This window comes from Streptopelia decaocto, assembly GCF_964273445.1.
Source record: "Streptopelia decaocto genome assembly, chromosome: 7".
Lineage (NCBI taxonomy): Eukaryota > Metazoa > Chordata > Aves > Columbiformes > Columbidae > Streptopelia > Streptopelia decaocto.
In genome coordinates, this window is record NC_138661.1 from 36,713,536 (window position 1) to 36,741,263 (window position 27,728).

Sequence of the window (27,728 nt, forward strand, 5' to 3'; positions counted from 1 at the left end):
AACCAAACAGACACTGGTGTTTGCAGAAGTGAAGCAGTAGAATAATGCCTACAGGTAGAACGGGAAAGCAGAATTGCCTTTTCAACAGGAGCTAAACCTTCTATCCTCCTTGTTACGGTGTGAAACTCCACCTCTAGGATGTGGCTTCACAGTTGATTGAAACTGATCTCATTCTGAGTTTTTGATGGAAGAAGCGCTCCTACTGGCTCCCTGGTATCAGCCCTGTTAAAACAAACCCTGCTCAAAATGACTTGTTTGAATATGTAGTCATGGGGTTACTAGCATGGACATGAGGAAGATAAAACACATTAGGAGTTGAAATGAGAGTTTGGCTTTCTTCTGTATCTTGGGATGTGGCCCCAAATAGTGTTAGTAATGAGCTAGTGGGGACTACACGCAGCTCTCTCCTCATTGTCTGCTAGCAGCAATTTAAGTCTTGGCTGGAGCCTCTTTCCTTTGATATTCCACTATCATTGATTTTCCTTTGAACACTGAATCATTTACCCTAGTCTTCTCCCTGTTAAAGGATGAGCTAATGTGATTATATATATATATATATTTTTTTTTTTTTTTAATTTTTTTTTCCTGTGATCAGCAGAACAAGTGAAGCCTCGTTTCTTATGGACTTGTCCTGATGTGGCACTGCTGTGTGGATTCTCTTTATGTATATTAAGCAGTGTCTGCACATGCTTGTCATTTTATCAGAGACAGCTTTATTAGGATTTGTTTCATCAATTTGGCTTTGCATTTCACAGAAGTTACCTTTGTACAATTTTAGATGGAATGGGGCAATGGCTTAAACATGCTTTTCTGGCGAAGAAAGGGGACCCACAGGCAGAAACACCAACAGACAGTGTAATTGCATAAGGCTTCTTTTCTTAGGAAATCAGGCTAAAAAATGAGTCTTTTGACAGAGACCTCTGCAGAAATCTCAGATCATGCTACAGAGACAGGAAGAAAACTGAATCTTGCTGCTTACTATGTAAAGGCTTCCAGATACGTGCTGCAACAGATTTCTCATAAGTAAGGCTAAGCCAGCTGTTGGTATTTACTCACTTGGTTACCTATCTTCAGCAATGTCCCCATCAGGCTTTAGGAACTTGTTTTTTTGCTAGAGTGCACTCATGCATCAGTTGCTTTCATTTATTTTTAATTTAACCTTTATACTTGAATAAATGGCTATGTAGGTAGTAAGACAAGCTGTTAAAGACTTAGGATTTACAGGACTCTGTTTATGTCAGTGATGCCATGAAAAATAACGGCTTTGAATGCAGCCAAGGATACAATCCTGTTATTGTAGAAAAGCTAGACTTGGGGGGTTCCATTACATAGCATCTTCTCTGTGAGATTTTTACTGTGTAATAAATGCTGGGGTATCTTATTGTTTTCCCCTCTCTTTTGTAACTTTACACTTAAGCTTCCATTGCCTTAGAAACTAAAATAAACAATTTGTGAAAGGAAGAACTGGCATATTTCAGTTTTCTTGGTGGATGCCAGTTTATTATGAATGGGTCCAGCTACAATCAAACTTAGCAGATTTGTTCAGATTTGGTCACTATCCTGAGCTCATCTTGAGCTCTGAGAGAGTTCTCTTACAAATGTCTTGCCTACCCCATAAAAGGGCAGCAGAATCCTGGAGCTCAGCCACATCAGCTTCTTGGGTCTCCTTCCAGTCATTTGGGCCTTGAAATAAGTCTGTGGTGCCATTAGATAGTAACTTTTTTCCTTGAACTAGTTTACAGCTGGATCAGTTCCCTGATACTCTGACACTGTCATTACAGAAATGCTGGAGCGAGGGAGCAGGGAGGGAGCAGTCAGTCAGGTTGAACAGGAAACATGGGGCTACCCTTCCAAGGGACCATCCAGGTTTATACAAGATGACCATGACTCTGTAGAAAGCGTTATATATTGAGGGGTGTGAAGGGAAGAGAGGGGGAAAGAAGGAGGGAGAACATGTCTATCTGACTGTGGGAACTCAGTTACAGTCAGACCCCCATCCATCTTTTTCTCCTGAGCATGAGTCTCATGACGAGCTTCTGAGTAGAGATGGCTCCTGCTCTGTGATCTCCATTTCAGCTGGTCACTGTGTCTGGTGCATCGGATTGCAGGGGATGGACAGAGAAGCCGTGGCGGGATCATGACTGTAAGGGAGGCACAGACCTTCCCTGTGGAAGAGAATGATCCGGAGACAAGGTGTGTGAGTTACTGCAGTGTGTGAGATGGAACTGCTTTGTAACCCCCTGTGAAGAAACATAAAAATGGATAAAAATTTCGTCACTGTAGAGCGACTGAGGGTTTTTGCAGAAAGACTGATTATCCAGAAGCTGTAACTATCGGGCATAAAGCACTTGTAAATTCAAAATACAAGTCAATGAAAAATAAACTTTCCTGATGTGACCCCACCACCTGTGAGACCTGACATGATCGCACAATCCTGGGCTTAGAGCAGGTCCTTGGAATAACCAGCTGTTTAAGCTTTAATGGCCTGGGCATCTTATTTCTGACACAGAGAGGACCTTATTTGCTCAGAGAAGTGTTCTTCTGGAAACCAACTGTGATCCTTGTTTCCTATCAATCCATCTCTACCTCATTAGTGAGTTTAAAACAAAACCAAAACCAAATAAGTGAGCTTTCACCTCCAGACAGAAAAAAAATTGTTTCTATACAGATTTTCCCTGACAACAGCAATTAACTGCCTTGTTGCACCCCTCCAACAACTTGTTTGCCAAATACCAAGTCTCTGGTAAGGAGATCCTCCTACCCTGATGATTACATTGCAAGTGTCAAAGTAAAACCAAAATGAAATTTGGCACAGACTGTCAAATTGTCAAAGCAATTTAAAGCAGTATTTCCCATGGTTTCAGTGTCCCCTTCAAACAGATGCAACTAGCTGGGTTTCTAACAGCACAAGAATTGGTAAATAATAATAATATGAATAGCAAAAGAATTGGGAAAAAATGGATGGTCAGATCCCTTTCAGTTGCAGTGGAATTTGGGCTAGGAACTTGTTTGTTTTTTTGACAATCATGGTCTCAAGACTCGATGCACGCAGCAGCTGGCTCTAGAGTCGTCGTCCACATTTTGTGGGGTCACAGTTCTCACGTCCACACCTGTTCCCCACACGTGAGCTTTGCCATAAGAACTCCTCTGTTAAGCTTTTCATCCCTTCCACTTGATTTTTCCCTTTTTGTTTTCTTCCAGTTTGCCACTCTGGATATGGCCACGGTTCTCTTTTGGTTTCCCCCGTCTTGGGGCCGCCACCCCGAGCACAGTGCCGGAGCCCCCAGCCGGGTCCTGCCGCCCCGGCACCGGCGAGACAACCACACAGCCGCTCCACGGGTACGGGGCCCGAAGCGATCGAGCCCCCTCTCCTCTGTGCGGAGGACCCGGGCACGGCAGCCCGGTGCTGCACGCCGGGCCGGTACCGACAGACGCCGCGCGACACGCCTCAGCGGCCCGGCCAGTAGCTGCCGTACAACATGGCGGCGCCCACCGTCCGTTCGCACGGCGGGGGAAGAGGAAGCGTCCGCCACTCTAAGCCTCCCGGTATCCGTGACGACTACCCCGCAGGGGAGTTCCCGCAGCTGGAGACAAGGGTTTCGCGGAGACGCAGGTAGCGGGCGGGCCGGTGCGCAACCCGACGGGGCGTGTGTGGGCCGGGCGGCGGGGGCTGGGAGGGGAGAGGTTGCTGCGCGCACCCCGGGGGCGGGCCGCGCCGGCAGGTGTCCCGTCTGCGCAGGCTGGTGGGCTCGCGGTTTCTCTGGCCGGGCCCTCGGCGCCTCCTACCTGCCTGCTTCCCGCGGGGGCGGCACCCCCCGGGGGAACTACGGCCAAGCCTAAATCGGGCAGCGCCTTCGCCCTACTGCTAAAGGGTGCTGTGGCCCGTCCCCAGCTGCCCCCATCCTGCCGGGCCTGCGAGGAGGCCCAGAGGAGCGCTCGCTGCAGTTTCTGAGGGGCCCAGGCCCACCCCCGGGCCGCGGCCTGACCCCGGGCCGCTGCCGGCCGCGCACCTCCCCGTGGCGGGCAGCCTGGGCCTCCTCGGGTCGGCCCGCGGCCCCGCGCTGGTGCTGGGCTGGGGGCGGTTTGTCTCATCGGAGCGTCTCCTGCCGGGGCGGGGTGTGCCTGCGTCCCCCGGTTCCCGAAGAGGTTGGCGGTAGGTGGCAGCTGTTGGGCCTCATCGCTTTCAGTCTTCTCTTTCAGTTTAAGAAGCGAGAGTAAATTACCTGTCGGTTCATGAGCGTTCGGGCAGGTGCCTGTGTCCCCTCCCCGAATGCTGTTAGGGGCTGTAGCAGCACCCACACCACAGCTTCTGCCTGTGCGTAAGGGCAGACCTTTAAAGAATGTGGTGCGCTGTGGAGATGGGGATGCAGGGACAGGACTGATTTCAGTCAGGGAGCTCAGCTCTTTTGTGGTAGAGGCAAAGCTGTGTTATAAGTACGTGTTGCTTTTTTAGGGCTTTTCAATGTCTGAAGAGCCATTTGACCTTAATATGGATGTGAATGTAATGGACAATGCCTATTTTTCACTAATGCATTAGTAGATGTGCTTATTCTCCAGTAATAAAATCTCATTTAGGTTGATATAGTTTCAAACTGAGCTAAAAGATGTTGATGATATCCCTGACTATTTTATTTATTTATTTTTTTTTTAAATACAACAGTTTGTGGAAGCATCTAGTTGCAGCAGTATAAATCAGTGGATTGCCTTTAAGTTTTCTGATGGTGTGATGAACAGTGGCATTCAGTCTCCTGTTACTGCCCCGTCCAGCGCTGCAGCAGTGTGTCTGCTGAACCCCAGTCTTTCAAAGTGACACTCGGTCCTTCTTCCATCAGGATTGTGAGTTGTGGCTAGAACCTTGATATGATACACATGTTTAGAGGTATTAAATACACCCCCTGGTAATTAAGTTGTATTTAATTTCTACCTCCTTTTTCTTTGCAGGCCATGATAAAATCTTACAATGCCATTTTGAATGGATGAAGTGAAGGGAGGAAAAGTGGGATAAAAAAAATGCCCAAGCAAACAGCAGTGACAGTTACTTTGGCAACCCTGCTTGGTGTTGCAGTGGGAGGCCTGGTTTTGTGGAAAGCAACCCAGCGTCGGAAAGGAAAATCATGCTCTAGTAGTCAGCGAGAGGAAGCAGCTATAAACTCAGGAGAAGAGAAACTGATTAAGACAGAGGATAAGGAGGTGCTTCCCTTCTTCAGATCTCCCACCTTTTCTTGGGTAGCAAGGACCCTTGGTGCAGACATAGCAATAGTTTCAGAGCAGGAGGAATGGGATCGTGTTGAACCTTTGCTGAAGAAGGAGCTGGAGCAGTGGCCAGTGCTTGGAATTGATTGTGAGTGGGTGAGTAATGAAGCGATGTCTCTCCTTTAGGTTCCAAATTGCAATGGGAAGTCACCTGGGGAGGAGTGATTCCTTTACTTGAATGGATACGACAGGACTGACTATTGAAAATGGTATTCATTTGCTGAGCTCCTGTGATTAATCAACTATACTGTGGTGCTTTAACCCCAGCAGGCAACTAGGACCATGGTAACTGCTCCCTCACTCTCACCTCCCCTCTTGCAAGCGGAATGAGGGAGAGAGTTGAAAGGGAAGGGAGAAACACTTGGGCTGAGATAAAAACAGTTTAATGAGACAGATTAATGATAATAATAATATATATAGAATAAGTGATGCACAAGGCAGTTGCTCACGTACACTGGTCACATGCAGCTGATCCCAGAAAAGCAGAGATTCAGACAGCAGTTTGTGCTCAAACATGATCACAGTTAACAGCCAATCCCAGAAAAGAGAGCGCCCTGGTCACAAACAGCTGGTCCTGAAAAGAGAGCAAAAAAGGCAAAAGGACAAAATGCCAAAAACTGAATGGCAAAAGGCTGAACTAACAAACTAACACAGAACTAATGAGCCGGAAAAACTGGCTCCAGCTATATATAGAGCATGCTGCTAATGACAGGGAATAATCTCGTTGGCCAGCCTGGATGTCAATCTAGGTGCTGTCCTGTCTATCCTCCGTCCTAGCTTCTATGTGCATCTGCAGCTGTAAAGTTGAAAAAGTCCTTGGTCTCCTTGGCAACAGCCAAAATATCAGTGAGTCCTCACCTTCTCTCCATACCAACTCCAAAACACAACCTGGCTACTGGAAAGAAGAGCACGGGAAGTTCCATGTGTTGTCACATTCTTTTCATATTAAATCCAAAACGAAAGACTGTGCTAGCTACTATAAAGAAAAGATTCTAACTACTTTGAAGAAAAATTAACTCAATCCCAGCACAACCAGCACATATACTAAACATAGTGATTGTGTTTATAGCCATAGTGACAGTATGGCTAAATATAGCATTATGTGATTTGTATAATATCTCTTTAAAGGTGATTTACTAGAAGTAGCTTGGGTTTATACAGTTTTAAATCCAGCTACATACTTAAAGAAAAAAGTTCTTAAGAATAATAAACCCAAAAAGGGTAACACTGATAGGTAGAAATACATGGTGTTTCAAGAAGATGGACCCAGTTTCAAAAATATAGTGATTTCAAATTGGGTCCATCTTTTTTAAATACCCCATAACTCACTGGGACTACTGGAAAGCAAAGGTTGTCTTCCACTTGTACATTTGCCTATGTGGACTCTGAAAACAGGCTTTGAGTAATTTATAAATCCTGGCTTGCCATTATTTTAGCTGGAAATTTATTACTTATTACTGTTTTACTAATTACTATTTATTACTGGAAATTTATTCACAGTCATTTGTATAAGCCCCAGTTAAACAATGTGTTTGCCATAAACATTTATGTAGTGGGTGGCTTTGTGCCACTTTATGTGGATTAAGAAATGTGTCTGATTTCTTCCATGAGCTCAGCTATGAGGGGGAAGGGTGACAGGGGAAAGGTTTCTATTGTGGGAGAGTGGCAAGAAGTAGCTGGGGGACAGTAACACTGAAACAGATGATGTAATTTGCTGTACAAATTAGTACAAAGATGTAACAATAATTGACTGTATGAATTGATAGGTATTTACTGTCTTCAGTGGTCTCTTTTGCAATTTGTTTCAGCTCCAGTATTGCTAATAACATTGTAAACCAGACTGTTTTTTGTCTTTATTTTAGGTATCTGTGGAGGGAAAAGCAAATCCTGTCTCTCTCCTACAGATGGCTTCTTTCAGTGGCTTCTGCGTTCTTGTTCGGTTGTCTAGGCTTGTTGCCAGTGGACAGACTATCCCAAAGACCCTGTTGGACATCATGGCAGATAGTGCCGTGTTGAAAGTTGGGGTAGGATGCTGGGAAGATGCTTGCAAGTTACTTCATGATTATGGTCTTCCAGTCAAAGGGAGCGTGGATCTTCGGTATTTAGCCATGAGACAGCGGTGAGTGTCTGAAAACAGAGGCAGCTCTGTTTGAGGCATCATTTGAGTGGAAATATTTTAGAAGTAATTTGCATATGCTGAATGATACCTGGCAGGTGCGTCTGGAGTTCTCAGGGTGGTTTTAGAGCATCAGTATTGATAGCTGCAGCCCAAGAACATGTCATGGTTCTGTTCTATGGTCTTAACAGAAATGAAATCTTCATGAAGATTTCATGTGCTAATTGTGTCTGTTAGTCTTCTCATGCAAAATCCATATGGATTTTGCTGAGTATGATGCCTCAGCTTGTAAGAAACCCAGGCACAGTGATGTAATGCAGTGAGAGTGATCACCATGTCAACAGATGTTTAAATACACTGCCTAGAAGTGTGGGGTAAATGTGCCAGGGCACATAAGTGGAACTGTTGAATTACAGAATTTCTTGAAAAAATGACTAAAATAAATCAGCTCTAATTTTTTCTTTTAATAGCAATACTTCCATTAAAAGGTTACAATTATGAAGCCTTTTTCTCATCATTATTCCTAAAATAAAATTATTTACTTGGGAATATTCTTCACATACAGTATATGTGTGCCTGGATGTAGTGTTAGTGGTCTGGGCATGGATTTGCTGACCTGATGGTGCCTTTTTAGCACTGAGGATGGACTTCTTGTCTCTAGTGGCCAGGATTCCTTTGGGTGATTCCTGGCTCTCATGCTTGTGGAGAACCCCTGGGGCAGGCGGTCCGTCACACTATGATAAACCTCTGTATTTCAGAAATGGGTAGCTCAGAGCCAAACACTTCAGCCTTGAATGTTACCAACACCCAGCCTTGAATGTTACCAACTCCCAGCCTTGCTTGTTTTGCATATTGCAGGCGCTACATAATTACTAAATCTAAAAATGACATTTTAGCAGAGGGGAGGGAAGGGACCTGTAAAGCTGGCAGGCTGCTGTGTGATGTTTGAGTTGCATTGTATTCTGGCAGGTTCAGGGTGTATGAGACCATTTGAACTTGCATGGTCATATAGTTTTGTTTTTAATATGTTTGTTTCATTTTCCTTGTTAAACTGAAGGAAGGATCTACTTCACAACTGCCTTAGCCTGAAGTCTTTAGCTGAAAAAGTCCTGAACTGCCCGCTCGACAAGTCTCCTCATGTGCGTTGCAGCAATTGGGAGGCAGAAGAACTGACACCAGATCAGGTGTGTCTTCCACTTCAACTTCATGTTTGGGAAGGAAAAGCAACTATCTTAGTAGAGAAGAGGCATTAACACAGGGAGATCTGAGCCTGCTTTGAATTCTGCCTCAAAACCTTATGTGTGACTCTGTACCTGCATTTCCCTCATTTTCCATGAAGATCATTATCAGCTGTTCTCACTGCATTCTTGACCCTTGTTTTCCTTTAGTCCTGAAAGTTCTACAAGGCAAGATCACTTGAAGAAGTGTTTGTGCACCCAAAACCTCACCTTTTTATTATTTTTTTCCTCTCTAATCTATAGAAGTCAGTGCAATATTAGAGAGAGGCCCTGGAAACCTTCATTTTTAGACCTTTATGATTTCCTTGATTGCTCACTTTCTTTAGTCATGCTGCAGATGTCTACAAAATCAGTGACCAGTAGAGGGAGTGACAGGATAAATAACCACACTGAATATTTGTAGACAGTGTGTCAGAAGGCAGCATTTTATTAGTTAAGGGAGAGCTTGATGGGCCAGGAGGGCATTTAAGGCCTGGCTGACCTGAATTTTTTTCAGTCCTTTGAGGTTCTTAGGGTCACCCGTGAGTATTTCAAGTCTGACTGACCCTAAAAATGCGGCTTGTGGTAATGTTATGAAGTTGTCACTCAACTGCCAGAACTTTGTGTGATCTTCAAAAGGAAATAAATCCAGCTTCTGGCTTTACTGTACCAAGTGTGTAAGACTGATAATGGTTGGGAGTGTTTGCTGTTTTTCAGTGTCTTGATGTCTATGCTTTTCTGCAGGTTCTCTATGCTGCCAGGGATGCCCAGGTCTCAGTGGCTCTGTTCCTTCATTTGCTTGGATTTGCCAGCCTCCCTGCTACATCTGAAATTGAAAACTCTGCCACTTCGTGGGAGAAAGCACTGGGTAAATGCCAGGGCTTGGTGGATATCCCATTTAGAGGAAGGAAGAGTGGCAGCACCGGAGAGAAGAGCGGAGAGGGACGGTCCCCTCACAAAACAAAGAATCGCAAATCTTCTGTGAGCAGCCAGCCCTCTGGCAGTCAGCAAGTGAGAGATCCCCGGAGGCAGAAGCGAAAGCCTCTGGGCGTGGGATATTCTGCACGGTAAGTCTATGAGCACATTTTACTCTTTGTAGCGCGGAAAGAAATCTTTGAATGATGCCTCATTCTCTGTTTGTTAAACAAAGTGGATAACATGAGCTGGGAAAGGAAACACAGGCCCTAACAGTCGTGGGAGCCTGATCCTCTTTCTATTTTCCCATTTCCCTCTAGGTGATATTGAAAGTGGGGGCAGCACTTGGATCTGTACTAGCTCATGAGCAGTTGGAGGGGTTGTCTGTTGGCATTTACTGCCCACACAGCTGTGCCCTGTCTCCTCCAGGGAGAAGGTGGCAAATTCATGGGGCTTGTTCTGTGAGCAGGATCTGCCTAGTGGGCTACTGTTTGTACGGTGCTGCCCCAGGTCACTGCAGCCACAGAGATGCCAGGGCACTTAGCAAAGGTGACAGCTAAGGTTAGGAGAGGTGAGGTGCCAGAGGCAGCCAACAGGCTGTGGCTGCATCAAAGCACTGCACTTCTGTGTTGGCCAGGAAGAGGGAGGAGTGACCAGTACTGCTTTGGCCTTGCAAAGGCACCTGTTGCTGCATTCAGGATCTCTGTCCCACATGCAATTTTGTGGAGCAAATCCTAAATTCTTACAGCCTTTTGCTAATGAGAGTTCAGTTGTTTTTAAACTAAAACAAGTTGGAGAAGTCTCTTTAGCCAAATTGCAATGGAAAGTGTGGAGAGCTAGGATGTTTGGTTTTGTTTGGATACAATCTAATAAAATTTATCACATGGATGTAGGAAATAAAATTGTCTGTAATTACCATTTGTAAAGAAAACCAGTTATTTTAGTATTTGTTTTCTCATTTCGAAGTTTATTGGCTTAGTGATGGAGGCATTTTAATGTAGTCAATAATAATTTATTTCATTAGCAGTCATTAATGATATTGTGTTGTACACAGCAAGTCCCTCCAAATTTATCTTTTTTGTTTTAATTGGAGCCTGTGTCATACAAAATAGAAGGACTGCCCCTCAGGGGCAGATTAATATTTAAACAAAATTGCATGCCAAGCTAAATTGAGACCTCCTCATGTTTGTTTATTTATTTATTGTTTATTTATTTATTGTTTTTAACTGCACTTGACTTCATGAGAAATCTATAGACTCTCTTTTTTTTTACAGTATCTCAGTAATAAGACTGAATGTGATTTCAAGAGTCCTTTTGCACTCTTGCTTTCTATAAGCCTGCTTAGTTCTAAGTTTATTCATTTAGAGTTTGGAAGTACTCAAATTATCATGGTGATTGAGCCGAACTAGTGATGCTCAACGGAAGGAGACCTTTGATATCGTTGTTATTGTTTTATTGGTTTTTTTTCTTACATAGACCTCAGAAGAAATTGTTTTGTCAAATTACATAGACTGTGAATCAGCCTTTGTAGCTGGTAGAGCTCTGCTGAGTCCTTACCTATATGAACTTGCTGGAGAGAACACAGGAAACTTTTCCACAATGTATTGTGATATGTTTGTATCCCTGGCTAGTTCCTCCCAGGTACTCCCCAAGCCTAGCCTTCTCTGCTCTTCAGTTTTGTTTGAAGGAGGTTGGCAGAGTAAGGAAATGTTTTACGTAAAACAGAGCCCTTCCACACTCTGCCACAAACCCCCAGAGGTGTCTCAAGCAGGACTCTTGGCCACCGACTGAGTTGAGGTGCCTATGTTTCAGAGGGCCTCAGTCCAGCTTCGTTATTTCCATGGACTCATGTTGTTTGGGTTCCCAGGGCTGCAAGAGCTTTTTTATTGCATTTCTCTTGGATGAATAAAGTAATAGCTGTTCACAGTAAGTTTTAGAAGAGTCATCTTAATAAAACATTAAAATACAGGCTTCGGCAGCTGATCCTTGAAACTGCCTTGTCTGTAAGTTGACGCTGCCTTTTAACTTACTCTTATTTCATCATCCTTCTTGACTTCAGTTCTCTTTTATTTTCTAATTTTATTTTTTTTTAAATACTGTCATCATTGATGGCATCTCTTGGAACCTGTGATTCAGAGTTAATTTCTGTTGGCATTGGGAAAGCAAAAATACCTTACAGTCAGTTGGTGAACCCCAGGTAAGTTTTTAGATGTTCTGCTTCTATTAACAGCAGCCTGTGCAGTGCTGAGCACCCTTAAGTGTGTGTTTAGGGCCACTCCTGTGGTTTGGAGGAGGCTGCATGTATTTCACTGTGGAACACATGGCTATAGAGAGCTGTTTTTTTGGCATGCTGTTATAGTTGCTGTAATGCTGCCCTTGTTTCATAGAAAATCTCCACTGTATGACAACTGCTTCCTGCATGCACCAGATGGACAGCCTCTGTGCACTTGTGATCGGAAGAAGGCTCAGTGGTATGTTGACAAGGGGATTGGAGGTGAGCATACCAATTTTCCTGTTGGTATTTGAAATATAACTTTTTTTTCCCTGTTTCCTAGATAATTGGGCATGAATTTTTTGTATCCTTTCTTATTGGAAACACTATTGGGAATTCACTAGGATGACTGCTGTGTTTTAGCATCTTTATTTTAACTTTCAGATACTTTTCTTTTTCTTGAATATTCTCTGTTTTCTTTTACCCTTTCAGAGCTAATTAGCACAGACCCATTTGTTGTGAAGCTGCGGTTTGAGCCTTCAGGACGTCCTGAGTCTCAAGTTGATTATTATCTGACAGTCAAAGAGAACTTGTGTGTTGTATGTGGCAAGCGAGAATCCTATATCCGGTGAGTTGTTCGGTGGTTTAGGAGAAAAATGTGTCTTTTGAAACAGGACTGAGGTCTGCATCTAGTTTGGCATCCAGAAACTTGGTTAGTGGCCTGAAACATCATGCTTGTTCACATCCTGGATGTGTTATCACTGTTTGAATACTCCATAGTCATATGTGTCTGGGTAAGTTTGACACTGAACAGGCCAGCCTTTCCTCCTCTTACAGAGACAGGAGGTATCAGTCCTTGGAGAGAACAAAGCATATGTAAGCTGTATGTGCTGCAGTTTGAATTGCAGGGTGCAGCAGTATGCCAACAGACTGTTCTAATCGCATTCCCTTCTGAAAATAGCTGTGCTATTTCTTCCACTACTTAGTCCTTATAGTTTCTTAAGGTTTAGGTGAGCCTGAAGCTCATGAGGTCACAAAGGGTGAGATTTTTGTCTTTGCAGCTGCTGCTGTTTAGCTGAGAGGTTGTGTCTCTTAGTGCATTGCTTTCTTTTTTTTTTGTTTTTTAATGGTATGAATTACTTTTTGTAATTGAAAGCAATGAAATTTTGGAAGGGAAAATAAAGAAATCCAGAAAGCTTGTGAAGTACAAATAGATATTTTATAAAAAAAGTTGCAGAACCTATTGCTACACTGAGGGCCTGATCATGGGCGTCTTTGTTTTTCTGAACTTTTAGTACTAGCTGACCCTTTGTGGGCCAGGAAGAGGAGAAACAGGGGAGCAGCAGCTCCAGGCAAATGGAATGAGCTGGCTGGTTTGTCTTCCGTAGGAAGAACATTGTTCCTCATGAATACCGAAAACACTTCCCCATCCAGATGAAGGACCACAACTCTCATGATGTGCTGCTACTCTGCACGTCCTGCCATGCCATCTCTAATTACTATGACAACCATCTCAAGCAGCAGCTGGCTGAGGAGTTTGGTGCTCCCATCGGCTCCGAGGAGGGCGTGCGCCTGCTGGAGGACCCTCTGCGCAGGCAAGTGCGCTCGGGGGCCCGAGCCCTGCTGAATGCAGACAGCCTGCCTGACCCCCGAAGGGCAGAGCTTCTGCAAAGCATCAAGGACTTCTTTAACACAGAGGCAGTCACCCCAGAGATGCTCCAGGAAGCAGCTGGTCTGGAAACCAGGTATAACGAGCCCATCCACAAATGTAACATTTTAGTCATTTATGTTAGCACATAAGTTCAACAAAAAGTTGTCTACACACAGAGCATTGGGCAAATTCTTCTGCAGCAAAGTAAAATCCAGCAGGATTTGCAGAGCTGAGGATCACCTATGCTGACTTCCTTCCCCCACCCTCCTCACAGCTTTTTACTGAAAATAAGACAGACCCCATTGCTGGTCTCTTTGGGATATAGATGTATCTTCCCTAAAGTAATGGTGTGTCTGAATTTGAGACTATTAGGAGTTGGTCTGCATAGGAAAAAAGATCATCCAAAAGCATAACCTTTTCACTTGTATAAGGCTGAATAGTCTGTGTTTATAGTATTTTGATGCATTTAACCGGAAAGCAAGGATAGGAAGAAGGTAGTTGTATGTGCTGTAGCCTAAGGCTCTAAGCAAACAACCATACTGCATTTCTTACTGTGTTTTTGTTTTTCCCCTTCTCCCCTCAACCCAGTAGTGGTCTGTGAACTGCAGCTCTTGTTGCTTCCCCTTTCCTTTTCTCTTCCAGCAATTTCCTTCAGATCTTGCTCTCTATCTTCTCCTCTACTATTTTATACTTCTTTTGAAGGACAGATCAGGAAGGGAGACTGAAAGACAATATCAAAACTCTCCTCTCTTCCTCTTTCTCAAAGTCTTTCCAAATATCTTTTCTTAACTAGTATGTGGTCCCTGCATGAAGTCAATGTTTTCTCCTTGTTAAGCTTACTGTTGTTTTTAATGTGCCAATGTCATAACTCTCAGCCTACTTAGGCAGGGAATCCAGTGGCAGGATCAGGGCTCTGGAGTGTCATATGGGCCTTGCCTTGAGAAATTTGCAGTCTGTCTCCTGAGGAGCTTGTAATGGACCTTGAGAGCCTTGTTAGTGTTGCTATAAAAGAATAACACTCTCTCAGTTGAAGTAAACCAAGTTCCCAGTGTAGCTGTGTTCCAGAAAGCAGTCTGTCATTGAAGCAAAGCTTAAAACTCTCCCTCCTGATTAGCTTACTGTATGTCTGTAATTGAATTCCACAGCTGAAATTATCTTCAGTGTCTTGATGTTCATTGCAGGCAAGCCTAGAGTCTGACAGTGGGCTTGTGTGAAAATAAACTCTCTTTGTGTCCTGGCAGGATCTGCAATGAGAGCTACATGCCACATGGACTGAAGGTGGTGCAGTGTTTTGCTAAAGGAGGCCTGCGCTCACTTATGCAGTTGGAGAGACGCTGGCGGCAGCATTTCTTGGACAGCATGCAGCCCAAGCACCTCCCAGAGCAATGGTCAGTGGACCATAACCACATGAAGCTGATCCGAAAGTATGGGGAAGATCTTCAGATTGAGCTGTCATTAAACCAACTTCTTGGACTCTAGATTGTAGAATCATAGAATTGTTTTGATTGGAAAAGACCTTTAACAAAGTTATGTCCAACCATTAACCTAACACTGTCAAGTCCATCTCTAAACCATGTCCCTAAGAACCTCATCTGCGTGTTTTTTAAACACCTCCAGGGATGGTGACTCAACTACTTTCCTGGGCAGCCTGTTCCAATGCCTGACAAGCCTTTTCTTGAAGAAATTTTTCTGAATATCCAGTCTAAACTTCCCTGGCGCAATTTGAGGTCATCTCATCTCATCCTGTCGCTTGCTACTTGGGAGAAGGGACCAACACCCTCCATGCTACAACCTCCTTTCAGGTAGTTGTAGACAGCGATAAGGTCACCCCTCAGCCTCCTTTTCTCCAGGCTAAACAAACAGTTTCCTCAGCTGCTCCACACAAGACTTGTTCTCTAGACCCTTTACCAGCCTTGTCGCCCTCCTCTGAACTCGCTCCAGCACCTCAGTGTCTTTCCTGTAGTGAGGGGCCCAAAACTGAACACAATATTCAAGGTGGGGCCTCACCAGTGCTGAATACAGTGGTGCAAGCACTTCCTTAGTCCTGCTGGCCACACTATTCCTGATACAAGCCAGGATGCTGTTGGCCTTTTTGGCCACCTGGGCACACTGCTGGCTCATGTTCAGCCAGCTGTCAACCAACACCCCCAGATCCTTTTCTGCCAGGCAGCTTTCCAGCCACTCTTCCCTGAGCCTGTAGCGCTGTCTGGGGTTGTTGTGACCCAAGTGCAGGACCCGGTACTTGGCCTTGTTGAACCTCATACAATTGGCCTCAGCCCAACGATCCAGCCGGTCCAGATCCCTCCATATGGCCTTCCTACCCATCAGCAGATCAGTACTCCCACCCAACGTGGTATTGCCTGCAAACTTACTGAGGATGCACTCAATCCCCTCATCCAGATCACTGATAGAGATATTAAACAGAACTGGCCCCAACACTGAGTCCTGGGGAACACCACTGGTGACTGGCCGCCAACTGGATTTGGCTCTGTTCACCACAACTCCTTGTGCCTGGCCATCCAGCCAGTTCTTTATCCACTGCAGAGTACACCCATCCAGCCATGAGCTGCCAGGTTCTCCAGGAGAATGCTGTGGGATACAGTGTCAAAGGCTTTACTAAAGTGTAAGTAGACAACATCCACAGCCTTTCCCTCATCCACTGGGCAGGTCACCCCATCAGAGAAGGAGATCAGGTTGGTCAAGCAGGAACTGCATTTCATAAACCTGTGCTGACTGCATCTGATCGCTTCGTTGTCCTGTATGTGCTGTGATGGCACTCGGGATGATCTGTTCCATGACATTCCGCAGCACTGAGGTCAGACTGACAGGCCTGTAATTCCGCACATCCTCCTTTTGGCCCTTTTGTAGATGGGTATCACATTTACCAACTTCCAGTCAACTGGGACCTTCCCACTTTGCCAAGACTGCTCGTAAATATTTGAAAGTGGCTTGGTGATCACCTCCACCAGCTCCCTCTGCACCCTTGGTTGTATCCCATCTGGTCCCATAGACCTGTGTGTGTCTAAGTGGTGTAGCAGGTTGTCAGTGATTTTTCCCTTGGATTATTGGGGCTTCATTCTGCTTCCCATCCCTGTCTTCTGGCTCAGGGATTGGGTACCTGGAGAGCAACTGGTCTTGCTATTAAAGACTGAGGCAGAGAAGGCATTTAGTACCTCAGCCTTTCCCTCATCCTGTGGTGAGGACAGTGTGTAGTGGACAAATGTAGCTGAAGATGGAAGGACTTTTCATTTCTGTTTCTCCACTAACATCTGCGCCTGGGTTTGCAAACAGGCAGCAACGGATTTGCCAAATTTGATATTTCATTGAGTTATATCTGTGGACTTGAATTTTCAGGTGGTTTGGAATTTTTAATCCTAGTCTGTCACTGACTAGTTCAATGCAAGTGACATGCTAAGGGAACTTGTCTTCTCAAAGTGACAATGGAGAGTTATTTTCAACCCCCTGGGATGGCTGATGCCTCCAGACCATCTCCCTTATCACAAAGCACAATATATGCACATTACCAGGTTTTCTAACAGATACATGTGCACCCTTAGCTGCACCTTGAGAGTCTCCTAATAAAAGTCTTTGCTCTCAGTGCAGTTGTACTCATATGAGTTCTTCTCGGAGAAGACTCTCTGCCAGAGAGAAATTCCTTGTTTGGAAGTGGCAAAGAAACCTTACTTTTTTTTTTTTTTTTTTTTCTCAGATTTGGAGCTGTATCAGCATTGCATATAGGCCTCAGTGAGTTTCCTGGTGGCAGATGCCTGATGAGAAGCAACACTCTGTGACTCTGACAGTATGGAAGCTCCCATGTCAAGTCTTTCCTTATACAGTTTCCAGCAACACACAGTCTATAAAAACTGTTATTTCCTGCTTCCATGTGTTTATCCTGAATAGCTCTTGTTGGGTACCTTTTTATATCCAACTCGAATGGGGTCAGGCATCTTAAAAGGGGTGAGAGGAAACAAATTTTATTTAAAGACTACCATCTTTTAAGGTGTCAGACCATGTGTGGCAGAAGACTGGAAAATCTGGTGTTCTGTTCCTGAATTTGACGTGTGGTGGTGAGCAGGTCATAGGCTCTCCGTACCTGTTTCCCTGTCTCTAAAACGGGACTAATAATACTTGCCTATCTCACAAGGGTGTTGTGAGGCATAATTAATTCATGTGTTTTTTTCTAAATGCTTTGAAAATATAAGCTAGTGTGTGCAAATTATTACTGTTGTTTTTTTTAAAATGTGCTGCTGTCTGACTTTGTTAAATATTCATGTTTTTTGCCTGGTGCTAGACTTTAGTTAAATATAACTTTTTAAAAATACATAACCCTTCTTGTGAAATGACTTCTGATTATTTTGATTGCATGGGATGAGTGTGCTTGTCCTCAATGAGGAAGCTATGCTCAACTTCTATAGGTCTCTGTAAAGAAGTTTCAGTAAAACCATGAATTCATACCTCATGCTACTGCGTATAGCACATTTGACCCATATTTTATTATAACATTTGGGCACAATTGTGGACCTGCTGTGATCGTGGCTGAAACTCTCCCTTATCAGATAATTCGAGAAATTTCACAGGCCAGGGGTAGAAATCCAGTTTGTAGCAGAGACCGCGTTAAGTAGGAGCCGTGAAGAAATGGTACATTAATGCCATCCCAGAGGAGCTGCAGTAGCAGCCCAAGGACAAGGAATCAGAGATTAATGACAAATACTACTTAGCACAGAGCTGCAAATAAGACCATTTTCATTATAAGGGCAATTTCTTTCCTTTCCTGTATCACTGACAGGTCTTAACAAAAACTGATCTAGCCAAATGTGTTATGTCTCTGTGCTAATTCACACAGCTGATTGCAATCTCAGCAAGAACCTGCTGTCTGCAGCAGCAGTTTGAATGTAACTATTTATCTCCAAAGCATTTTAAGCATGTGTTCAGATAGTGCTATTTCCTATCTTCAGTGTCATCTGATCAGGGTGGCAGACCTCTTTATATGGCTCAGAAACTCCTTTTCAATAATCAGGAGTACAAGGTGCCCATCTTCACTTCTTCATCTTTGTTTTTTCTCCCTTTGTTCTGATACAGGAATTCCTGATAAGGTTGTCCTTGTTTAATGAAACCCAGGTGCTGACCACAAAGCTGCTGTCTTTTCTGTTTGTAAAGTCAATAAAATGATGTCGAGACAAGAACCAGACTACAGGTCCTCTAAATTTAAGGAGTCAGTGATATCACTAAAGAGGGTTTTTTTTCCAAATAATTTGTTCAGAAATAGGAATTTGCAAGCAAACTTCCTTCATAAATATATGCTTAACTAAGATTCTTTGTTTGTAAGATATCCTTAACCTGCATCATTTTAAATCAACCTTAAAGAGGAGGGGAAATGGTATATTTATTGTGCAGAAATATTATTTTTATATTAGTATGATTTTAAATTTTCTGACAGTCTATAGATAAAACTTTCATGTATATATTTGTCACTAATTGTTAAATTCAAGTAAAAATCTGCTCTTTACCAGACTTACCACTACTGAAGCTCTTTTTTCCTTCTTTGCATGCGTGCTTTTTATCTTCTTTTCTTGTGTCTCACCCTGTCCTTGCGAGTCTGTCATTCTATACAGTAACACCTGGACCTGAACCTCTGAGTTTCCCTTTGCAGTGCCTTCCCCGACCCATCTGCCAGAGATCAGCCATGGAAAAGCCCATGCTGTCAGCAGCACTGGACTTTGAAGTGATGTGATAGCAAGTTTGCTCAGGTAGACTTGAATTTGTTGTTCTGAGGCTTTCGGTGGATTCAGGTGCTGTCCTGTCATGTTGGTCAGTCATGATGGCTACAGATCCACCTTTTTAAAAGAAAAACTTTTATTTGCTCAACCTGAGCATTCATCTAGGTTGCCCCAAGTGCTGTACTGTACTAGGACCCTCCTGCACCAAACCATGCACATCCATTTTGTCTGTGGAGGGAGAGAATTGCCTCTTTGTGTGGGCAGGCTTTCACAACATGGGATTTTTCTTTCCATCACTTGTCACTTTACATTTCTAAGTTTGCCCAAGGTACGTTGCCAGAGATGAGGTAGAGAAATTTTCGTTTTACCTGGCGCTTGATGTCACCTGCCTCAAACTACTTCTTGCAGGTTGGGGGGGAGCACACTAAATCTGATGAGGTTCCCAAACCTGTCATAGTTTATGAATTCCCCACAGAACTTGCCTCCATCCTTTTTGTTTCAGACATTACGCCCATATGAAATGGATGTGCTTTTCTAAAAATATGACCAGGTACATGTTTCCGGATGCACTCCTCTGAAGCAGGAGCTGCCAACAGCGCAGGTTAGCTTGCCTTTCCCCATGGGCTACAAACTGATTTCTGTCTTCCCAAACACTATAGGTGACATTTTTCTTGGCTTTGCAGTAACTTAGACATTATCGCAAGGTGCAGGAATTACCAGGTGAGCAGTATTTTTGATAGCCTGGCAATTGGAGGTGCAGTGAGTGCTGCATTTCTGAGTAGACCATACATGACATGTTAATTATGCTGCTGACAGGCTTGACATTTGGACTGCCTTAGTTTCCCTCCTTGACAGTCTTTAAAGGTCCCAGCTGTCACATCCATGACTGACAGGACTGAAGACAACATATGTCCATGGGCTTCTTGCACTTTTCTCTGGAATTCACTAGTGGCAGGGGTGGGAAGCTATCTTCCTGTTGCATTTCTATTGCTCTGGCTCCCTAAGGGGTATTGGAACTTCACACTATCTGTAACATGGTTTTGGCAGGTTTGTTTTTTTTTCAGTCAAGGCAACGTGGTTAGACTTGAAGTACCGCATTGTGCTGACCCTGTACCTAAATGCCTTTGAGGAACTGGGCCCTTTTCATGTGTGGAAGGAGTTTTGGTAATAAGCTTTGGTAATAAGCCATGGGTCTGCACCGCCAGAAGTGCAGTGTCCTGTGCTGATTTAGAGGCACCTCCAGTCTGAAACAGTAGGTCAGTTCCCATCACTGGTCTTTCATCTCTTTCCTTCAGGCCTCCACAGTATTCTAGACCTGTACTGTCTTCCTCATTTTCAGAGTTTGGCACAAACGGTTATCCCCTTGGTGTACTTTGGAAGTAAGGACCATTTTAAAGCCCTTTCTCTCATTTCTATGTAGTGCTGTGTTATTGACGTAAGAGCTTTCTCCCCACCTCAGGGGCACATTATTCTGGAGAAGGGAGAGGTAGTTGGAGGTAAGTGCAAAGAAGACACATCCAGCTTTCTCTGTGGGTTATTCAGGGAGCCACAGTGTCCCCTCTTGTGGTAGCCCCACATCAAGGGAGTTCTGTTGAAGGCTTTTACAGGAAGAAGGGGTAATGCAAGAGACAAGATGGTTAAGCTTAGTAGTGGGTAAAAACGTGCAAAAAGCCAAATAAACATGCACAGAACATAGTTTCCCATATTCAAAAGAGATTCCTCTCACTGTGAATTCCACCCTGAACGGCAGACAGCTGTGTCAAGGATCATCTGCACCAAGCTTAGAGGTGAATCCTCTCCTCCCACTTAACCATCACGGTGCTTGTTTCTGTCCTGAATTAGCCAGTGTGACACTACCTGAGGTCTCAGTGGTGTTGGTCACCAGGAAACAGAGCAAACTCATCTTTTATTATTTTTCTTTGCAAGCTATTGGGTAAGTTCAGTTTCAGAGATGGGGGAAGTGCAGAGAACTGGAAAAAAAAAAAAGAGGATAAAAAGAGGATGGAGGCCTTTATTGTAAAATAGAGAAGTCATCTTCAGATAACAAGAAATCATTTCCTTGTACAGGAAAAACTCTAGTTTCAGCTATAGATGATATAAAATATGGCTTCTGTCTTTGCTTAAAAAATTGAAAGATTGTGCAGTGGTTAAGGAGCAAAAAAGGGAAGACATTGATATATCTCAGCACAAATGTGACAAATCTGGGAAGAGGATACTAGGCAGCTGTCAGAAATGCAGGCTTAAGAGAAAAACTGCCTGTTGAAACTCCCTCCACAAAAAACTGCTGCTCTAAGAGGCTGTTTCACATGGTAGTGTGCTCCGTGGGGATCTGACATGTATCTGTTTCACACTGATTAACAGCAAGTCCTTTCCAATTGATTGTCCTTTGAAAAATGCCAAAAAGTACTTTGCATCAGCTGAGATCTGCCAGTCACTCTCCCTGTTTTCCTCTGTGGCCTGACTCTGACCAGAACATTCAGTCAAAAATAAAAGCAGAGAGACTGACTGCTGGTGGCAAGTTATGGAAATCAGAGTGGGACCTCCTTTCAATGCACTGTGAGTAAAAAATCATTATCCCTACTTGTCTAGCAAGGGCTATGGAGAGCCCAAATCTATGCTATGTGTATATAGTTTTATGTCAGATTTTTGCTATTCAGATAATGATTTCCATATGTTTTAAAAGTGTTACACCCTCTTCTTTCCCCTTCTATTTCTCCTGTGATACATATTGGTAGCAATACTAGATGTGGGTCAGCTGCACATCTTAAAGCACTGTGCTGATGTCTGAAAGACCAGTTCCATTTTACACATATCTTCCCCACACTAGATAAAGAATCAGTACAAGCTGTAAGATTAGAACTTGAGAAATCCTTACAGAGCCCTGGAAAACATCAGACTAGACTGCCTGTCTCTTGACAGATTGGTTACGGGGGACAAAACTGCCTTCAAGTGCATGTTCTGTGCATGACAGCCATGGGTTACAACTGCCAGATGATGCTGATTGTTAGACCCTCAGAAATACCCAAGTATCTTTTTTTTTCCCCTCTGCTTTGTAAACGTGCATTAGGACTCTTAATGCGTCTGTGCTCTGGCCCCATTAGCTCCATGTGACCCCTGTTCTGCTCCAGTGCTTTCAAGGTTTCCAGTGTGTAGTGAAATATTGAAGGGTGCTTTTGCTACCTGCAGCGTGGAAGCTCTGCTGCAACTTCAGACAAAGAAATCAGTAGGTGGGGTAAGTACAGGTGGAAGTAAGAGCTAAAGAAGTGAATTAGCTTTGTTTCACTCAATTGGAATAATCACCAGTTAAAACCAGAAAGACGTGCTGCTAGCCCTCATCCTTTAGCTGGATGTGTTTCACTGCTGGCTGTGGCTAGTCAGTGGGTGGATATCAAAAGCTTATTTCTCATGACAGGCTGCAGTAGGGGATGAGGAAGAGAAATTGCCATAGTTAGCAGGTTTGTACTTGGGTAATCACCCCAGCTGTCTCAGCCTGCCTTGCCCTAACCTTGGAAGGAAAGAAGCTGAGGGAAGCCTGGATGGCTCCTTGTCCTCCTCACTGCCTCTTTTGCTGAGGACCTGCTACTCTAGAAGGTGCGTCCTGTGCTCTGCAGGAGACACCAGGATGCGAATGTGGCTTATGAGCAAAGCCCAGAAGAACTGGGGACAAGGAGATGAATAAGAAAAATGTTGTGGTGCTGAGGAGGGGGATTTTTGAGATCTACTTTCTAGTCTAACTAGAGCAGAAGGTTATGGACTTAAACGTCAACAAAGGAGATTTGGGCTAGCCACAAAGAAAAGCTTCCTTATGGTATGCATTGCTTCATGACATGGATCACATCGCTTCCTCACAAGCACAGTGACTGGCTGCCCAGCTGCAAACCATCTGTGCTGCCCACCGACAAACCTGGAGGTGATAAAAACTGAAATATTTTAGCTAACTCTGTCTGTGGCTGTTCTGCTCCCATACACGCCATGTGCCCTTCAGCCACCCGCTGCCACGACTGACATGCAGCGCTTCTCTCTGAACTGCTTTAATTAATGTGTGCCTGCTCACGATTTTTATAGCTCTTAAAAACTAGCTGTGAGTGGTATCTTGTATCAGAGAGAGGTTTTATGACTGCTGTGAAGCGTGCCATTGCTACCGCTGAGGAGGTGACCTTGGCACGTGTTCCCTCCCCTTCGCTCCTCGCACTGTGTTAGCACCACACTTTGCTCTTCTGGTCAAATGCTTCTAAAAAGGACAGGAGCCAAATGGGGCTTTTTTTGTTTTGTTTTGTTTTTAATGCAACTTCATAGATTTCCAAAAATCCCTGCTCCCTTAGAGAAGAAATACAAAATGCAGATTTCCAGACCTAAACAAACTTTCTCTTGCCAAATAAGCACTCCTTTTTTAAGCCTCAGAAATTCATTTGAAGAAGATGATGAAGTCAGTCACCTCACCAGCATTATTTTTCCGTAACTGTGAGGAGGTTTTTGGAGAGAGTGTTTTGGTTTTGGGGTTGGTTTTTTATGTTTGTTTGGGTGGGGGTTTTATTTGGTTGGTTGGTTAGTTGTTTTGCTGTTGTTGTTGTTCGGTGGGTTTTTTTTCCTCTTGGGAAGTTGGATGGACAAGGAAACAAATTGTACTGGATTCAAGGTGGGAAAATCATGCCAGTAAAAACAGCACGATTTTCTCACTTCTGACTTTACAGGGCTATACTTATATCCCAAACAAAGATGAAGGGGGAAGCCCGGAAAATGCAATCAACTTGAAGGGGATTCCAAAAGCCATGAGGTGCTGTGTTTTAGGCACACACTGCCAAAAAATACCCAAATGATCCACGAGGGCAGCAATGGATGAGGATATAGGAGTTGCTGTGCTGGACTGAGGCAAAAATCTAGTTGGTTCAGGATAATTTCTCTGAACTTAGTGGTCAGTCATGAGAGCTTGGTTCTCCCTTAAGAGTTTATTTTTCACACTTCATATTTTCAAGGTGAAAGCCAATTGGTATTTCTTGTGCTAGTTTGAGGAGAGCTAGAAAGAATTTTTCTAGCAAGTCTCCTATCACCAAGACATGTGGCAGCACCTGCCATGCTGGGGATGAGCTGTATGGTCAGCAGGATTTAATTTCACCTTCCCCTCTCTAAACACCAGACAGTCTGTAAACTCTCAATGAATCAGCTGTCTGAAAAATGTCAGCTAAAGTGGCTGCACGTGTTCCTACCAACACGAATTCCCAAACTGCATTTAGGGTTTAAAGACAGTGGAGAAAGATACTGATTGATATGACACTGCTTCAGTTTGCGTGGCTGAAAGGCTCCTGCACAGAGGGACTGTTGGTTAGTTAACAGGGCATTTTATTGGGAAGAACTTCAAAGTCTTCACATGGATTGATCTTTGAAGTACTCTGTTCTCTAGCTGGCTCTCCACTTCTTTTAAGGATGGGAAATGCAGGGAGTAATGGTAAACGCAGTAAGGGTGTCTGTGGAATGAAGTGTGTGTGTTTAGGCAGATCCTGTGGTAACCTACACAAACTATTTTGCACATTTTAACAGTAAAGACTTCAATGCTCTAGGTGTGCTTGTTTGATAAGGCAAAAAAGGCTTTTCTGTCATCCTTACTATGTTTGCTGGTGGATTGTGGTGATAGTGACGTGAAAAGATGTAGAGGAACAGCGTCAGAGACACCTAATCTGGCTTCCCGATTACAATGTGTGGCAGAAGAATATCTGCTGCAGTGCAGATTTGATGTGGAGGGGACAAAGAAGGAATTCAAGTTGCCTTTATTGTCCTTATTGCCTCTGCTGAAGCTGCTTGACCATCAACAGCTGCACTGTGCTAACCAAGCCCTTGTAAGGTAACTTGATGATGAGCCACTGGGGAGAGGGACCATACTGGCAAGGAGACAAATGAGCAGATATCATCTGTTCAGGCTTGAGGAACACTATGGCTGTGTCTTGAGCAGTGAAGTACTGAAATGCTGATGGTCCTTCCTAGCTATGCCTACTAATGCCCACTGAGATGCATCAAGTGACCTATTTTCCAAGCTACCACAGATAGCCTGAAGAGAGCCCTCTGGATGCATATGTCTCTGTCATGAGAGCCAGAAAATCAGCTCTGGCTTGCATGCCGTTAATTACTATTTTGATTGGAGGTGGATTTTTGGATGGTCTTTTTTGTTTATCTAACCAAGTTTGACCTGATGCTGTCAAGGGGGGTGCAAAGGTCTGTTACATGGTTATAGCTCATTCCCCTGGCAATGCAATGCTATAGACACTTGGAATCCTGCAGCTGTGTCCATCCTGAGGGAGCTGCACTGGTTTAACACTGTCAGTATATTAAAGCAGCATTGTTTATGTACCAACAAGCTCCTCTGTCCTTAACAGTGAAAACATGCAATAATAAACCAACATTTTTTTTCTGACAACAGAGAATAAAAGGTGTTAAATCTGTGTGTCCCCACCTCAGGCTCCTGGTGAGGTGTATTTATGCACTGCTGGCAGCCTGGACCCCTGCTGCAACCCAGCAGACTTGTAGAAAGGAGCCTGCTGAGGAACTGGGCACTGAGGTGTGAGGTTGTCACAGCAGTGGGGCCAGCCTGTCTTGGGAGCAAAGGAGGAAGAGCCAGTCCTGGGGAACGGAGCTCCTCCAGTTCTCACTTCAGTCATTGCAGACCTCATGACCTCACCTTTGGCTCCTGTCCCCTGTTAAATTCACATCAAGAAGACCCAAAACATACAGGACAAATGTAGGAAATATGTCAGTGCTCCTTCAGATAGCTCCTGTGGGCAAGTCTGCTCTTGTCATTTTTATAATTTCAAGTACCTAGAAAGGGCTGATGGTGCCCCAGTAGCTGAGCTCAAGTTCAGCAGGTGCAGTGGTGGTAGGGTATTGGACCTCAAGTGCAGCTAGCTGGAAATGGTCTAACAGTGCTGGAAAAAATGGTTCCCAAATGCAGCAAAATAGCTTTAGGGGAAAAAAAAAACCCAACCCAACACCAATATAAAAAGAGAGTGAGACTGGGGCTTTTTAGGGAGACCAAGCTTCTGAACAGGATTTCAGAGCTGCAGCTGATTGCTTTTCAGAGAGCAAAGTACTTTCCTTAAGGTGTGTCTATCTGCCCCACTTCTTCATTTCTGACCTCCCTGGCATCCATAATCTACCTTCTGAATCTCACTGTCAAAGCTGTGAACTCCTGACTTCAACAAATCCACAACAAAGCATGACACATGGGCTGAGGTCAAGAAATGACAAAATCAGCTGAGGCACAAAATCAAAAGTACCTGCAAACTCTTCTAAATCTTGATGTGCTGGCTGTAGGACATTTATTGACTTCTGCTCAGTCCAGGGGCAAAAAATGGGCATCTGAGTGAATGTGAAGAGTCTGCCTCAGTTCAGCCCATGGAAGACAGTGCCAAGTCACTGGTTCTAGTGTTTTATTAGTGAAAGAGCTGCATCTGAGCCAAAAATGGATTGCGAATTTTGTTATTTATACTATAGTGGCTAGTGGTCTAACTATGCATGGAAATTTGTGTGAGCCCCAGTTCATGATGAATGGTCAATGACCTAATGGTCTGATGCCAGCACAAATAATTTCTGCTGCAGATGATTTAAAACAACTTCATTTTTAGCTGGATATGGTGCTAATGGCACCCCAAATAATAGCCAGATCTTCTGTCATCCTTATTCCTCTCCCACAGCACCCCAGATTCAGCAACCCTCAGTTTTGTCCTGCCTCATTTGCAGTATGAGCAATCCACCTTCTGTTTTCCTTCTTCTTCCTTACCATACACTTAATTTCACTCACCCTGGTAATTGTTCTCTTTTCTTTTTCCCGCAGGCTTGTCCCAAAGCATCCAGGGCAGTACTGAGTGTGCCCATGAGAGGAACAGCCTCCTGGCTTTTCCTTGCGATGCATGGGACACCCAACCGAGGAATTCCTGGCATTCCGCGAAATCACTCCTCTGGTGAGCAGTTTCTTCTTGTGGCTCCCTCTGAGACTCTGGGAAGTTGGACTTTAATTTCCAGATCCATCAGACATTTTTCATTGTGATTCCCGTTGGTCAGTCTCAGCTTTACTGGCTCAGACCTCTAATTTCGCACTTCCTCACATCACAGAAGGCTGTCAATCTCTGTTATTTAATGACAAGGCTAGTTTTCTGCTAGTGGGCAGAAAACACTTCTCTTCCTCCACTATTGCACTATTGATTACACTCTCACATTGCTTATTCTTGTGTCTCTCTCCCGTTGCCTTGTGCACATACAACCTGCTGAAGAAAACCCACGTGTTTCTGACAGTGTCTCACAAATGCTCTGCAGGGGGATGCACAAGATGGATTTGTCATATATAATTTTGTGTTTCATCACTGTGTGAGCTTGTCACAGATCAGTGAAGGCCACCTCCAGGTTCAGGTGAATGCTAAGGCTGCAAGGGCAGTGGTGAGATTGTGGCCACACAAATCTGTACTCATTTCAGTCATGGGGCAGCCTTTTGATGCTTTCAAATAAGTTTTAGACATAGCTCAAAGCAAGAGGCTTGAGCTCACTTAAACTATCCTTTAAGCTGCTGTGGGGAAAATGGCATTCAGGCCAGGTCCGGAGGAACAAAGTAATCTGCACAGAAGCTGACACAGCCACACTGGAGAGTGTCACTGGCCACGTGTAAAGG

The 27,728-nt window shown here is 44.2% G+C and overlaps 1 protein-coding gene across 11 annotated transcripts; it reads left to right on the top strand.

Annotated features, from left to right (window-relative positions):
* Nucleotides 1-786: 786 nt before the first annotated feature.
* Nucleotides 787-26,934, top strand: EXD2 (exonuclease 3'-5' domain containing 2). 11 transcript variants are annotated; one of them, XR_014184631.1, is made up of 12 exons: nucleotides 791-3,613; nucleotides 4,661-4,836; nucleotides 4,942-5,349; nucleotides 7,116-7,372; nucleotides 8,427-8,553; nucleotides 9,331-9,653; nucleotides 11,889-11,995; nucleotides 12,206-12,341; nucleotides 13,102-13,458; nucleotides 14,606-15,166; nucleotides 15,909-15,987; nucleotides 17,074-18,820. XR_014184631.1 is itself a non-coding variant. In XM_082058516.1 (11 exons), exons 4-11 carry the CDS (start codon nucleotides 5,011-5,013, stop codon nucleotides 14,841-14,843), a joined length of 1,884 nt encoding a protein of 627 aa, XP_081914642.1. In that variant the 5' UTR covers nucleotides 791-2,193; nucleotides 3,202-3,613; nucleotides 4,661-4,836; nucleotides 4,942-5,010; the 3' UTR covers nucleotides 14,844-18,822. The 11 variants fall into 11 exon arrangements, 5 of the variants coding, with proteins under 5 accessions (XP_081914643.1, XP_081914642.1, XP_081914645.1 ...); XR_014184627.1 differs by lacking the exon at nucleotides 17,074-18,820 and adding an exon at nucleotides 26,901-26,934 and having other exon boundaries at nucleotides 14,606-15,987; XR_014184628.1 differs by having other exon boundaries at nucleotides 14,606-15,987; nucleotides 18,444-18,822.
* The last annotated feature ends 794 nt before the right edge of the window (nucleotides 26,935-27,728 follow it).